The 14,209-nt window shown below is 35.3% G+C and overlaps 1 protein-coding gene across 10 annotated transcripts in view; it reads right to left on the bottom strand.

Moving 5' to 3' along the window:
* The window catches only part of AMN1 (antagonist of mitotic exit network 1 homolog), a 59,919-nt gene that overhangs the window by 23,298 nt on the left and 22,412 nt on the right, over positions 1 to 14,209 (bottom strand). For 8 of the 10 annotated variants that reach the window (XM_072654386.1, XM_072654387.1, XM_072654388.1 and 5 more), the window contains 4 exons: positions 12,758 to 12,890; positions 8,240 to 8,384; positions 2,688 to 2,905; positions 1,436 to 1,492 (listed from right to left, as the gene is read on the bottom strand). In XM_072654386.1, coding sequence (XP_072510487.1) covers positions 1,436 to 1,492; positions 2,688 to 2,905; positions 8,240 to 8,384; positions 12,758 to 12,890 — 553 coding nt within the window. The remainder of the gene's footprint in view (positions 1 to 1,435; positions 1,493 to 2,687; positions 2,906 to 8,239; positions 8,385 to 12,757; positions 12,891 to 14,209) is intronic. The other 2 variants (XM_072654394.1, XM_072654395.1) reach the window with 1 other exon arrangement.

Here is a 14,209-nt window from a genome sequence, read left to right as displayed (position 1 = left end):
CAGTCTACTTCCTGACTTTAAACTTTATATTAGGGCCAGGCTCTGCAAACTTCTGGAGGAAATGTCTGGGCTGCTGCTGGTGTTTTCTTGGGTATTGAGTGTTGTGTCATACCAGGATCTCAGGGACGACTCAGGCTTTCGACCTAAAAATTTTCAGTGGTCTAATTCAAGGTAAAGTCTGACTACTGATCCCCTGATTTGAGTTCTTCAAGTTTCTGATCTGTGTCTGAGTATGAGCAACATGGTTGTGGATTGTCCCATTTGGAGTTCCAGTAAATGGCTACTGGACTCAGTCATTATAACTAGTTTCTTTTAAAATTCAGCTCAAGTACCACTTGCATAAAAGCCCTTCCTGATGTTCTCCTCCCGCCAGCTACTAGTATTCTATCTCCAAAATAACTTGGCATTCATTTTGTATGTATTCTGTATATATTTCTGTTTATACATGATGTCTCCCTTATTAAAATATTAGGTCTTAAAGAGCAGACACTATTTCACCTTTGTCCATGTATCCTTAGAGCTTAGCAGAATACCTAGTATATAGCAGATGCTTAATAAATGCTGACTGATTGGCTAATTAATTCTGTGAAGTTAGGTGGCCCACATCTATGAGCTGGCATAGCAACATCAAAAAGCTAAGTAAGTAGTTCCTCAACTTTTCACTGTGTTTTGAAGAGGTCCTTCTTCTCAAAAGGAAATCAAATTAACAAAACAACAAAATGTATTTCCAAACTCTATGGTTTGGAAGAACAGGATTCCTGACTCTACCTTTTTGGTTGCTGAAGCAGTTTTCCAGATCTAGGCATTTAGACCAAATGGTTGTATTTAATGATGTATAAATTCAGGGTTCTTTTTTTTTAAGCAAAAAAAAAATCTGACTTAAGAATAATGTTCTATCATTTTAGGAAGCAGTTACCACATCAATTAGTAAAGCTAAAACCTGAATTCTACCTATTTTCAATATCTTGCTAATTGGCTTTTGCTAAGTAGCTATCAGTAGAAAGAAAGTCAAGGAAACAAATACTCATCATAGATAACATAACACCAATAAACTGGAATAAGTCCTCAAGAATTACACTGATATTTGCCACTTCTCACACACTCCAGTCTCTCTGTAGTCAGACTCCCTCAGCCCTGAATGATAAATTTCATTGATCATAACTTCTGCTGGCTATAAATTGGACCTTTTCTTCCATAGTTCATTCCAACAGTAATTGAAAATTCTATAAATTCATTCTGCTCATGGAGGACAGAGGTAGGTTAAGTGAGGAAGTATTCATAGCTGATATGTGGATGAACTGTCAAATTTCTTATATTTGGCTAGTAAGACATTTAGCTAATAATCAACTTTAACAAATTATTTTTCAAGTACCACAATTCACGTACATTTTGCTGTTGACATTTTTTATCATCATAAATTTTTTTTAAAAATTACCTCTAATTTCTTAGCACATAGTCCACTAACAAGTGAAGCCACACCACTGTCAGTTACCTAGACAGATTGAAAGAGAATTACATTACAAATAGAGAAGACAGAAATATAATGAGTGATATCTTTTCTTAAAAAAGCAAAGAAGGTAAAAGGGAACAAGCATTTATATAGCACCTATTATAAGCATTAAGCACTTTACTAAATATTTCTTTTGACTGCACAACCACCCTGACAGGTGGCTGCTGTTACTATCCCTATTTTACAGTTGAAGAAACTGAGGCAAACATAGAGTAAAGGACTTGGACATAATACAGCTAAGTGTCTAAGGTCATATTTGAACTAATTTATTATGGCTACTAGGCTCAATACTCTATCCATGGTCTGTTGCGGGTGTAAGCTCAGTTCCATGTGGACAGTCTCGGGCAGGTAAAGGTGAGGACTTCTAAACCTTAGAGTTCTCATGAGGCCCCCCAGGGAACAGCTGGGAATTGAGATGTGAGACCCGGGCTATCTCATGCATCTCCGCCTCTTCTCCGTGGGATACATGCTGGGGAAAGCATCCCGCCCTCGAGATTGGCCCGGGGCTGAGCACACCTGTTGACTAACAAAAGGCTGAGAGCACGCCCGGTATTCATGTGCAAACTATGCAGGGGGAGAGCTTAAGTAGGGTCAGGAAAGCCTGAAGGCGCGCTTAGCACTGAGGGGCCCTTAGAGGACAGAAGGCCCCTCTTCCCTCTCCCCTCTTTCCTCTTCCCTCTTCCTCTCCCATGCTTCCATTCTCTTACTGTACGATCTTTGCCTCCTTGGGAAGAGGATTCCTCTCTCCTCAGGAAGAGTTCCCCCTGCACATGTAATCAAGACCCTGAATAAAGCCTAACCCTTGTTCGACTCTGGAAAGTCTCTTCTCTCATACGTTTATCCGGTTTGGCCAGCCGAAGACCTGTGACAGGTAAGGAAAGACTCGGGTAGCCCTTAGGCCTCTAGGCCTGACAATGGTCTTACTTAGCTGTCCAGATATCATTTAGGAAAGTTTTATTTCACTGTATTGAGAAAGCATATCATTTGCATGCATTCTCATTGTTTAAATTTATTTTAGAGGTTAAACTACACACACATTTACTTTTAAAGCTTAAAACTAGAGAAAAGTTAGAAATGAAAGAATAATTTATAAATCTTATAAATTGGGACAAATGGTATAAAATATATCCATGTAAAATATACTATGTATTTATATTAAACAGATATTATAATTTACCTGAGTACCAGAAAAGTCAATACTCTGTAAAAATGGACAGTTCTCTCCAAGGGCTTGAAGAGACACATCAGTAATACCTGAGCAGCCACCTAAGTCAACTATCTTCAGTAACCGACAATTGAGGGCAAGAGCAAGGACACCTTCATCTGTGAGATTACTGCATCTTTTCAAAGAGGCTTCAGAAAGGAATGAACAAGATGAGGCAATAGCTTTTATTCCTAATGGAAAAAAAAGTATATAAGATGTGACCATAAAATATGACTGATTTTTAAAAACCCAAACCCTAAAATTTAGATCTCCAAATAAATGTTGTCCCTTTCAATGAAGTTACCTTAAGAGGCTATCCATTTCTTCCAAGGATGATGTCACAATTAAGAATATTTTTTTAAAAAAATCTTTCTTTGGGGATTATCTGCAGAGACTGAAGCATACTTTTGAATATCTTCAATATTCAAATGAAGTGACAAATTTTCATTTTTTTTAAAACAGCGGATATGATTTTTTGAATAGCCAAAACTTATTCAGAGTGAAGTTTGGTGAATAAGGTGGTTGATCATAGTGGGTAACATTTTCTGGTTAAAAAAAATTAAGAGTGATATCATAAAATCACTGGACTGATTTTCTTTGAAAGTTACTCTAAGAAGGTAATTTTAAAAGGTTTTTTTTTTTTTTAGCACTGGAATAAATATACAGCCTTCCAAGGCGACAAGTATGAATGGAACAACAGTAAATTAGATTTTTAAGTTCTGATAGGTTTCTTTAAAAAACCAAAAAACCAAACCTTGTTTTAGTACTTTACAATCCTATTTCTTTTTTTTATTAAATTATTTTATTTGTTTTCAGGGTTTTACAATCACTTTTATATATCTTAAATTTTTTCCCCTCCTTTTCCCATCCCTTCCCACCCCCTCCCTGAGATAGCGTACAATATTATATAGGTTCTACACAAACATTCCTATTAAATACATTTTCACCTTAGTCATGTTGCATAGAAGAATTAAAATGAATGGGAGAAACTATAAAACAAAACAAAACATAATACAAAAGAAAATGGTCTGTTTCATTCTGAGATCCAGTTCCATAGTTCTTTCTCTGGATGTGGAAGGCATTTTGCCTGAAGAGTCCACTGGGAATTTTTTAGGTCCTTGCATTGCAATGAAGGACTAAGTCTACCAGAAAAATTCCTTGCACACTGTGGTTGTTGCTGTGTACAAAGTTCTCCTGGTTCTGCTCCTTTCACTCAGCATAAGTTCATATAAGTCTTTCCAGGCCTCTCTGAGGTCTTCCTGTTCTTCATTTCTTATAGCACAACAGTATTCCATTACATTCATATACCACAATTTGTTCAGCCCTTCCCCAATTGACGGGCATATCCTTGTTTTCCAGTTTTTGGCCACCACAAAGAGATCTGCTATGAATATTTTTGTACATGTGGGACCCTTTCCCATTTCTATAATCTCTTTGGGATAGAGTCCCAGAAGCAATGTAGCTGGGTCAAAGGGTATGCACATCTTTGTAGCCCTTTGGATATAGTTCCAAATTGCTCTCCAGAATGGTCAGGTTAGTTCACAGCTTCACAAAAAATGAATTAGTGTTCTAACTCTCCCACATCTTTTCCAATGTTTGTCATCTTCCTGTTTTCTCATGTTAGCCAATCTGATAGATGTGATGTGGTACCTCAGAGGTGTTTTGATTTGCATCTCTCTAATCAATAGTGATTTAGAGCATTTTTTTTTTCACGACTGGAGATGGCTTTAATTTCTTCCTCTGAAAATTGCCTGTTCAGGCATTTATCAGTTGGGGAATGACTTGTATTGCAATCCTATTTTTTATAACATAAAACACTTCAGTTCAATTCAAGTATTTATCAAGGGTCTATCATGTGAGGCATTATGCTAGGTGCTGGCAATATTGTATTTGATGTTAAGAAATGAAGAAAATAGAAGATTTCATAAAGATGTGGAAAGGCATATAAACTGATGCAGAGTGAAGTAAGAACAACCAGAAGAACAATTCACACTATAACATAATATTATAAAAATAAACAATTTTGAGGACTTTTAGAAAATGATGAAGAATGAGTAGAACCTGGAGAATTATTTAGACTGTGACACCACTGAAAAAACAACCAACTTTGAAAACTGTATGATCAATACAATGACCATGATTTCAGAGGGTCAATGATGACATGTATAGACCCCCTCCCCAAACCATTTTGCATCCCCTAAGATCTGAGAAAGGTGTAAACCCTGGGTTGCCCATCAGGAGAGACATTTTGGCCTACTCTGAGCTTAATGCGTTTTGTATGCTCTGGCGTAACAGATATGCTTTGCTTTGCTCTCTGGGTGATCTCAAAATGCCCCTTCCTGTGTCAACAACTACAGGGCCAGATAAAGTTGACCAGGAGCATTCTTCTGTTTACGACCACTAAAGACAGGGCACCTGATACAGGACACTGTTGTGAATAGTGGGACTCTTCTTATCTTGGTATTTTATGGACATGTGCTATGTAGGGGAAACATGGATATCCTGGGACTGTAATTTCAATTGACACTTTGGCACTTCTCATTGTATTTGCAATCTATCCAATTAAGAAAATTCCTTTCTCATACTATGGTTAAATACATATGGAGACTATACTTTTGAGTGACACAGACATCCTAAGTCAGGATTACTCTAAGAATATAAAAGGTCTTCCTCAATTTGCTTATTTCTGAGTTAGAATTATCTGGCTCCCATGTATACATGAATTCTACTAGTTTCAGAGAATAAACAATATATAAATATATATCACTTAGCTTGTTGGCCTCTTTTAGCCAAACTTCCAGGTCAATACATGTTATCCATTACAAAGAAGTGAGAGATTTTAGGTGGAGAATGAGACACACATTTTTGTATACAGTCACTGAATTTGTTTTCCATGACTATGAATATTTATTTATAAGAAATTTGTTTTTCTTTCTTCCCAATGGAGTGGGCAGTGGGAAGGAGAGAATAGATATCTCTTAAATTTGTTTTAAACTGAGACTGGGAGGGGAGAGCTACAGATGTGAAATATTGCATATACTTTCAGATTCTATCACTGTAGTGTATGCTAGAGACAGCTAACTGTTAAATTTTCCATGTGTATATTTACACTATGGAAATCATTAAATGACACAAATCAGGATTTAATTTATTGTTTTGTTGACTGTTCAGACTTCAAGTGGTTGAGAAAACGTTAATAATATAGTTTAAACTTAAAAGTGTGTCAGTACAATTATGGTTCAGAGAGCCAGTTGTTAAACATTTACCCACTATATTATTAGTTTTCCTTACCCATTTTACAAGAGACCTCTTCCAACATGGGAATAAATATTTGAAATATAAAAGCAAAATATAATGACAAAACTTTACTTTTAAAAAATAAAGTATATTTCAAATTTAGTTTCAACACTGCTCTATTTTGCACAATGCAAAAAATACTGGCTCGAGAGTAAAAAAAAAACCTAGGTTTAAATTTTGTTGCTGACATTTACTACCTATCCATGATTTTAAATAAACCATTTAACCTCTTTGGGCTTTGGTTTCTTCATCTGTAAAAGGGGGATAGAAAGCTGGATTAGATGGTTTCTGAAGTATCTTCCAGCCAGAGTTCTATGGTCCTATAATTCTATGAGTGTCACTTGGTTATAAAAATTCTTAACGATAACTATAATTGTCCTACCTAGGCTATTCACAACTTAACTTTGACCATACTTAAGTGTCTGAAAAACACAGACCTGCTTAAATTCAAAGTCATTTATAAAAAAAGGTTTATTTATTTACTTTGTCTGACCTTTACATACTCTCCCTTGCATCCACTGCCATACTCAATTCTGGGGCCCAATATCCCTCTGTCCTGTCATTTCTCTCTGACCCAATTCTAAATGTTGTCTAATACTTTAACCACCATATTCCACCTCTCTCTTCATGGTGCTACTCCTCTAAAATGGAATGGTCCCATATCTTCTGGCAGTGTCATTATGTGCCATTAAGGTGAGCAATATGGAGGGAACAGGTCTTGGAGTCTGATTGATCTGAGGAACTGAATATACATGGTGGCACTGGTATATTATTATGTCCTAATCTGACTTCCACAAGAAAAAGAGTATATTGAGTAGGCCTGAGCAAGTCAGCAATGGACAAACATTTCTAAAATGTACATCACAAAACTGATCACAAAAAGAGAATGAAATTTTTAGCAGTGAACAATTTTTCTTGCTTTTATATCTTTACTCATTTTATTTATCTGGATGCAGAAAGACCATAAATATCCATGAATGACCATGGAGCTATCCATAAATAAATAGCTTCACTTTATTAGTGCCTTTAAAATGTAAAGTAGTAGGTCAGAATCACAGAATCTCAGAATTAGAAGGTACTTCTGGGGCCATTTATCCTACCAGTAGCTAATCTATTCTATAATATAACCAGTCTGAAATCATAGAGCCTTTGCATAAGTTACGTAGATGTACCCCCTCCTTCCTAAAGCAGACCATTTTTCAAGAGCTCTAATAGTTGGTAAACTTTTCCTTACCTAAAACCTAAATATTCCTCTCTGCAACTGCTACCTAGTGCTTTTAGATCAGCCCTCTGGATCCACAGGAAAAAGTCTAACCATTTTGGAGACAACTGCTGCATCCTCACAAGTCTCTTCTTTGGTTCCTCCTTTTCAAAAATTCTGATCATGTACTCTGGGGCCATGATTATTTTTATTGATAAGTTTAATTTCTCTTTCTTCATCATCTTCAGTTTTACTTTAAACTGGGGCTCTTAATCTGGGGTCCATGAACTTATTTTTTTTAAAAAAATACTTGATAATTATTCTAAAACAACTGGTTTCCTTTGTAATCCTATTCATCTTATTGTATTTATCTTATGTAGTATCCATGACAAAAAAAAAGATTAATTGCTTCTCTAAATAGATTCTTCTTTCTTCTCTCCACAGAAGATGTTTTACTAGTTCTCCTTGGTCTGCTGCAGTTTATACACTCAGTCAGTATATAGTCCAAGCAGTTGATGGACACGAGTCTCTCTGACAATTTGGCCAGTAATATTTATATGTTAGATTAGACAAAGAGAGGGGGGAAATAGCCACTTATCACAATGCAGTTAGAAAAACAGAGAAAAAAAGGTATGCTTGTTAAGGAGAATATTTATCAATAGTTACAGGAGGTACAAAGGAATGTATCTTTGTTAGTATAGGTCAATTGTAGTAAATCAAAGGGGACCATGTATCACTTGTGAGACAAGATAAGGGAAAGCAGATGTCCTTGGGCTGTTGAAGTCCTTTTTTTATAACTGTCTTCTGTGGTAATTAGGGGAGAAAAGGAAAACTAGTTATTGTAAGCTAGTCACAAAGTTCATGCAGAGTTCATGCATAGCAAAACTGGTGAACACAGAACAAAATGGAATAATTATGTCGATTCTTAACAGACTACACTCAGATCTTTAAAAAAATTGACTTTTAACAATGGGAAAGAAAATAAATCAACAGTCACAATCAATTTAACCAGTATTTAAAAACGTACCTTCTGAAGTTACAGAAATTCTGTTTTTTTTTAAGGAACTTATGTTTAACTTCTTCAGTTTCCTGCAGTTACAAAGCTGTAATAATGCAATATCTGAAATATCACAGCCTCGGAGGTCTAGACAATCCACTTCAGGGTGCAAAATCTATTTTAAAAAATGTAATTTTTCATTAGAACAGATTTTGTTTATAAATTTATAAACTTAAGTTTGAAGATATTTCTCTCAGTTTCATATATATAGATGCATAATTTTAAAAGAATTACAAAAAAACTTATTTCTTTGCTCTCTAATCTTGCTAATAAATGTTACGTATGGTTTCTTATAAAATTTCATTTGTACCATCTGCAGACAGGATCCCTTAATGTGAATCCAAGGACCATAAAAAATTATACTGCACAATCCCTCAACCCATATCTTCATACAGACAAAATCACCTTTAAATTAACATTTATCTGAAGATAAAAATTTTAAGGTGAAAAGCCACAAAAAGAAGAAGTGACAGAATGAATGAAGATTAGAAGAGGGAGGTTTTGAAACCTTTTGCTTTGTGGTATAGGGGCTACATGAAAGATAGCCTTTAGAGCAGAAAGAGTATTTGGCTTGAATCCCATCTGACATTAGATATGAGCACAACCTTTAATCTTTCTTACCCTGTTTCTTCACCTGTAAAATAATAGTGATACCTATAGTAACTCAAAGAATTGCTAAATAGTTCAAATAGGCATAAAGAGCATTTTGCAAACCTTAAAGTGCTACATAATTGTTACCTATTATTACTGTAGATATAAAAGCTTTGGCTTTCTTTTTTTGGCTACCAGGTAGTCAAAGTCATATCTTCTCCCTCTCCCCTGCCCAGGCTACCTTCCTATATATAATGGTATTACAAGGAAAGAAATCAAGCAACCCAGGATCACCCCAATTCTAGCAACTCTTATAGAAATCATATCTAATATTAATTTCCAAGCCTATTCCACACTGCTTCCAACACCTCCAGTGCCTCCCTACTGTAAAATTGGGATTTTGTTCCTGGGTTATTCAGATCTTATAGGTGAGCTTTTGCCTTATCATGCTGTTTCCCAGGCCTTCACACCAATTCCTGGATTTCCCTGAAATATGCCATGGCACTGTAAGGGTACTCTCCCTTCTTACCCCTCTTCCAGCTCACTTTTATGTGTTGTTTTCCTACATTAGAATATAGTTTCTTAGAGTCAAGGATGGTCTTGATTTTGTATCCTTAATACATAGTTCTTGGCACATAGTAAACAATTAATCAATACTTTATCTACTAACTACAAAGTAGGAAAACCAGTGTTTGGATTCTAGGAAGCAATCAATCTATTACCATCAAAGCAATACAGACTGTAACATACTGTCACCAAGATGGTAAAGTATAGAGAATGGATGGGTAAGATTTGGAGTAAAAATGAAGACATTATTTTTAAGCCCCAAAAATTTACTCTTACATACTTATAGCTGTTGCTAACAAAAATGCAACTCTCTTGGAAAGGATAGATGTGTCTAAATTTAATGGATCAATCAGTCTCTAAAGTTTACTCAGTGCTAATGTTATTTAGTCACTCAACAAGCATTTATATGGTACTTATTATATGCTTGTCACTGTGCTAGACAGTGGAAATGAAAGTCCCTGTCCTCAAGCAGCTTATATTCTTACTATAATTCTGCCACAGCAAAAACTTGAAAACCAAGGAAGATATGAATTTCTCCATGTAATGCCTGGTTTTATTTAAAATTAGGGAAACACTGAATATTCTTAACAGGTAAGACTCAGAAAGCATAAATATATAATTTTCTCATGATAACTCACACAAAACATTTTAAGATTTGCAAGTACTTTCCTCACAATGATCCTATAAGATAGGGTCTTTACAGACTAGGAAACTGAGGTTCTGAGAGGTTAAAAGACTTGTCCAAGAACACACAACTAAAAAATATTTAAGATGGGACTGAAACTCAGGTCTCTTGAGTCTAAGCCTACTATTCTATCCTGCTTCTCCATCCAATAACATGAACTACGTTTTGGTTACTAAAGTTTCCATCTTTTTTATCACTTAAGATTTAGGTGAGATGCCATATTTCCATTGTGAAGCCTCCGCTGATCCTCTGAAATGTTAGTATTCTCCCTTTTGAATTAGCCCTGGCATAAAGTGTGCCTGTTACATCCTCTCCAATAGAATGTTAAGATCCTTGAGGGCAGAGACAAATCCTTGCATTTTTGTCTTTGAATCCCCTCTGCATAGTCCAGTGTCTTGCATAGAGGAGCTTAATAAAATGTCTTTTACATAAAAAATTCTGCCTCAAGGAAGCCTTTCCCAACCCTTCTCATTTCTAGTACCTTCCTTCTTTCAGTTACTTCCTATTTATCTTGTATGTACAGCTTGTTTGTACATATTTGCTTCTTGTTTCTCCTATTAGACTAAGACCTCCTTGAGGGCAAGGACTGTCTTTTGCCTCATTTTGTATCCCCAGCACTTACTTAGCACAGTGCTTGGCACACAGTAGACACTTAATAAATGTTTTCTGATTGATTAAAAAATTCACTGAATCTGTTCTCTTTGTTAAGAGTTAGCTTGGCTCTTTTTGAAAAAAAAAAAAAAGCATGAGCTAGAATGTGAAAAAAAATAAGTTCAGATGCCATAAAAAGTACTGACAAGATAGAAAGGGTATTTCTATTTGTGGAAATTGTATTTTTTTTTCAGGTTCTTAAACATAAAGAACAATAACAGAAAGATTAATAAAGCAATTCACTGGGATAATACAGAAGTAAACAATGAGTTCCACAGATATTTCAGCACAATTTTTATAAAATATTTAAAACCCTCTTGACATTTTAAAGAGCATCTCCCCTTCCCCCCACCAACTACAGAAGGGTTGTTTTGTTTCTTTATTTCTCGTAAGAAATCATTATATTCTTGACCTTTTTGTGATATTTTTACTTTCATAGGCTTTTGACTTTTGCAGGCATAATTTTCAAAGATCAATATGAGGCAGAAAAGGGAAGTCACTGTTTCCATTCCATCAAGATCAATACTTAATCTCCCATGTCTTCTATGTCTCTTTCCAGGAGATAAGTCATATTTTATATAGATTTAAAAGTAGAAAAGGGAGTAATTTCTGAAGTCAAGAATAAGATAAGGCAAAAATATGTCTGTTACATATTTAAATACTGATCCGCTTTTAAGAACTATTAAAACCAGTAATTACAGAATCTGATTTCAGCAGGATTGATAAAATAGATTATTAAATAAATGTGAAAACTATATATATTCATTCTTATGTACTGTAATGTTAATGTAAGGTTAATGGTGGGTGAGGGGAAGAGTTAAAGATCTTCCCCACCCATTAATAGGCCTCAAGATCTTTTGTTAATTTCTATTGAAGCACTGAGTTAGAGGGTAATGCCTATGGCTCTGAAAAGTGTATATGTACTCTGAGGTGAGGTTTTACTTTGGGGCTTACTCATTGGAAGTGTTTGTTTGGCCAGACAAGACTCTGGATAGCCGCTAAGGAATTCCCTGGTTCTGAAAACCCAGATGTTGGTGCTTCTCAATCTGGTACCTATGTATGTGTGTAATGCTCAGACAGTTGGATCTGTCTATTGATCTGTGATATATGTTTTACTTACGGTCAGACAGTTGGAAGTCTTGTATATTGGTCTTTCTGTTTGCAATTTCTGCTTGTAATTTCTGTCTGCATTTTCTCTGAAGTTCAGGGTGCTAATTTTTTCCCCTGAACTAAGTGAATGATATATATGCTTGATTAAAGAGGATTGGTGACCCCTCAAAAGTTTCTTTCCTTTTAGAAAAGCAGATCTAAGAACCTGTACAGCAGGCCCTCCTGGGTATGTTGGGGCCCTTGTTGTTACATGCACTCAGAAAAAAAATACTGTCTAGAGTATCATTATTGAAAATGTAGTATAAATTAATTTTAAAAAAAAAGAAAAATTGCCAGGTTAACATTTTAACAATTCTGTACATCCATCAGTTTGGTTCTTCCAAACAGAAGCAGCTCCCTTTCATCCTTGCATCATATCAATTCTCTGTTTGCTTTCTGGAACTCAAGTTCTGACCACTGGCTCAGCTATTCACTAGCATCTTCCATCTCTTAATGCCTCTAAGTCTCAAGTAGTATATTTACTTACTTAGAAAGAGTAGATAGACTTGGTAGATTAAAGATATAGAGCACCTAAGTAGGAAAAGGAAAAAGATTCATAAGAATATGAGGTCCTGAAGGAGGTTAGTATTGTGAGGAAGGGCGAGTGGGGAAGAAGAGCTTGGTATTGGTTCAGAAGCAGAGGAGTCTTGATGAACTTGATGAAGTGAAGGAGATGACTACAAAGTCAAGGAAATGGCTAGGAGTAGCTGGCAAATAAAAACATTTTGCTGAGATGAGGGAAAAACTGATATTCTGCTATATTTTTTAAAATTATTATTCCTAGTATAAACTAATTAAACCTAATATATAATTAATGTAATTTTGAACAGTTTATGTATTCTTACCTCACTAATATTGGAATCTGTTATTCGCCCTTGAAGACTCATTATTTTAAGCACCTTATCTTTTATATTAGGAGGCAAAAGTTTAATGTCTGTGACATATCGGGAAATATTCTCCATCAAGCACCAAAGGCATCTGAAATATAAACAGTAGGACAAACATAAATTGCATCATGGTTTCCACCTCTATTCCAATGTTGTTTAAAAGTTCATTCTCCTTCCATACAGTATATATGTATATATATGTTTCTTTGTACTGATATTTTCACCTGAACACATTCTACTTTACTAAATACCCATCAACTGTTCGTATACTACAATGCTATTGCTGTTTCATCATTTAAGCCATGTCTGACTCTGTGATGCCATTTGGGATTTTCTTGGCAAAGATACTGGAGTAATTTGCCATTTTCTTCTCCAACTCATTTTACAGATGAGAAACTGAGGTAAATAGGGTTAAGTGACTTGCCCAACAACTGGCTGAGGCTGGAATTTGAACTCATGAAAAGGAGTCTTCCTGATTCCAAGCCCAGTGTTCTATCTACTGCACCACCTAGCTGCCCTAGCTACTCTTTCCCTAAATAAATATTTTCATTATTTAAGTTTATCACATAGTAAGTGCTTAATAAATGCTTCTTGATTGTTTTACTGACTACTACATTTCTTCAGTCATCTTTCCTACAACTCCTGAGCTGCCTAAAGATTTTAATTACAAAAGGGTTATTCTCTAAAAGATTCCATTTAGTCATCCTTTCTATAAGTTTTTAAGATATATTTCAATTTCAGTATTTCCTTCCATTTATTTATACACCAAAAATGAAAGAAGCTTAGACCAAAAAAGTTATTTAAATAGAATAATCTAAATGGTGAATAGGGCAGCTAGGTGGTTCAGTAGATTGAGCACTGCGCCTGGAGTCAGGAAGGTTCATCTTTCTGGGTTCAAATCTGGCCTCAGACACTTTGTAGCTATGTGACCCAGGGCAAGTCACTTACTCCTGCTTGTCTCAGTTTTCTCATCTATAAAATGAGCAAAGGAATAAGTTTGGGGTTAGCTTTATAAATAGGTAAGGTGAAAAATGGTCTTCATAGTAGGGTTTTGATGACATCAAAAAGTAATGTAGTGGAAAGAGTACTAGATTTGTAATCAGAGAACCTGGTTTTAAATCTTAGTTTTACTACTTAACAACCTTTTCTATTTACTTCTTTTGCTTTCCTCTAAATTATCTGCAGTATGGATTCTGACCTTATGCATCTAAAATTAGTCTCTTCAAAGTTGCTAAAAATCCCTTAATTGCCAAATCTAATAGTGTTTTTTCAGTGCTCATCCTTGACCTCTCTACAGCATTTGATACCTTTGACTATAATTTCCTCCTGGATTCTTCTCCCTCTGCTTTTTGTAAAACTGTTTCTCTTTGTTCTTCTGTCTAATTACTTATTCTCAGTCTTTTTTGCTGG

Source organism: Notamacropus eugenii, chromosome 3, assembly GCF_028372415.1.
Source record: "Notamacropus eugenii isolate mMacEug1 chromosome 3, mMacEug1.pri_v2, whole genome shotgun sequence".
NCBI lineage: Eukaryota > Metazoa > Chordata > Mammalia > Diprotodontia > Macropodidae > Notamacropus > Notamacropus eugenii.
The sequence above is the reverse complement of the archived record's forward strand: the minus strand, read 5'-3'. Positions and strand labels throughout refer to the sequence as shown.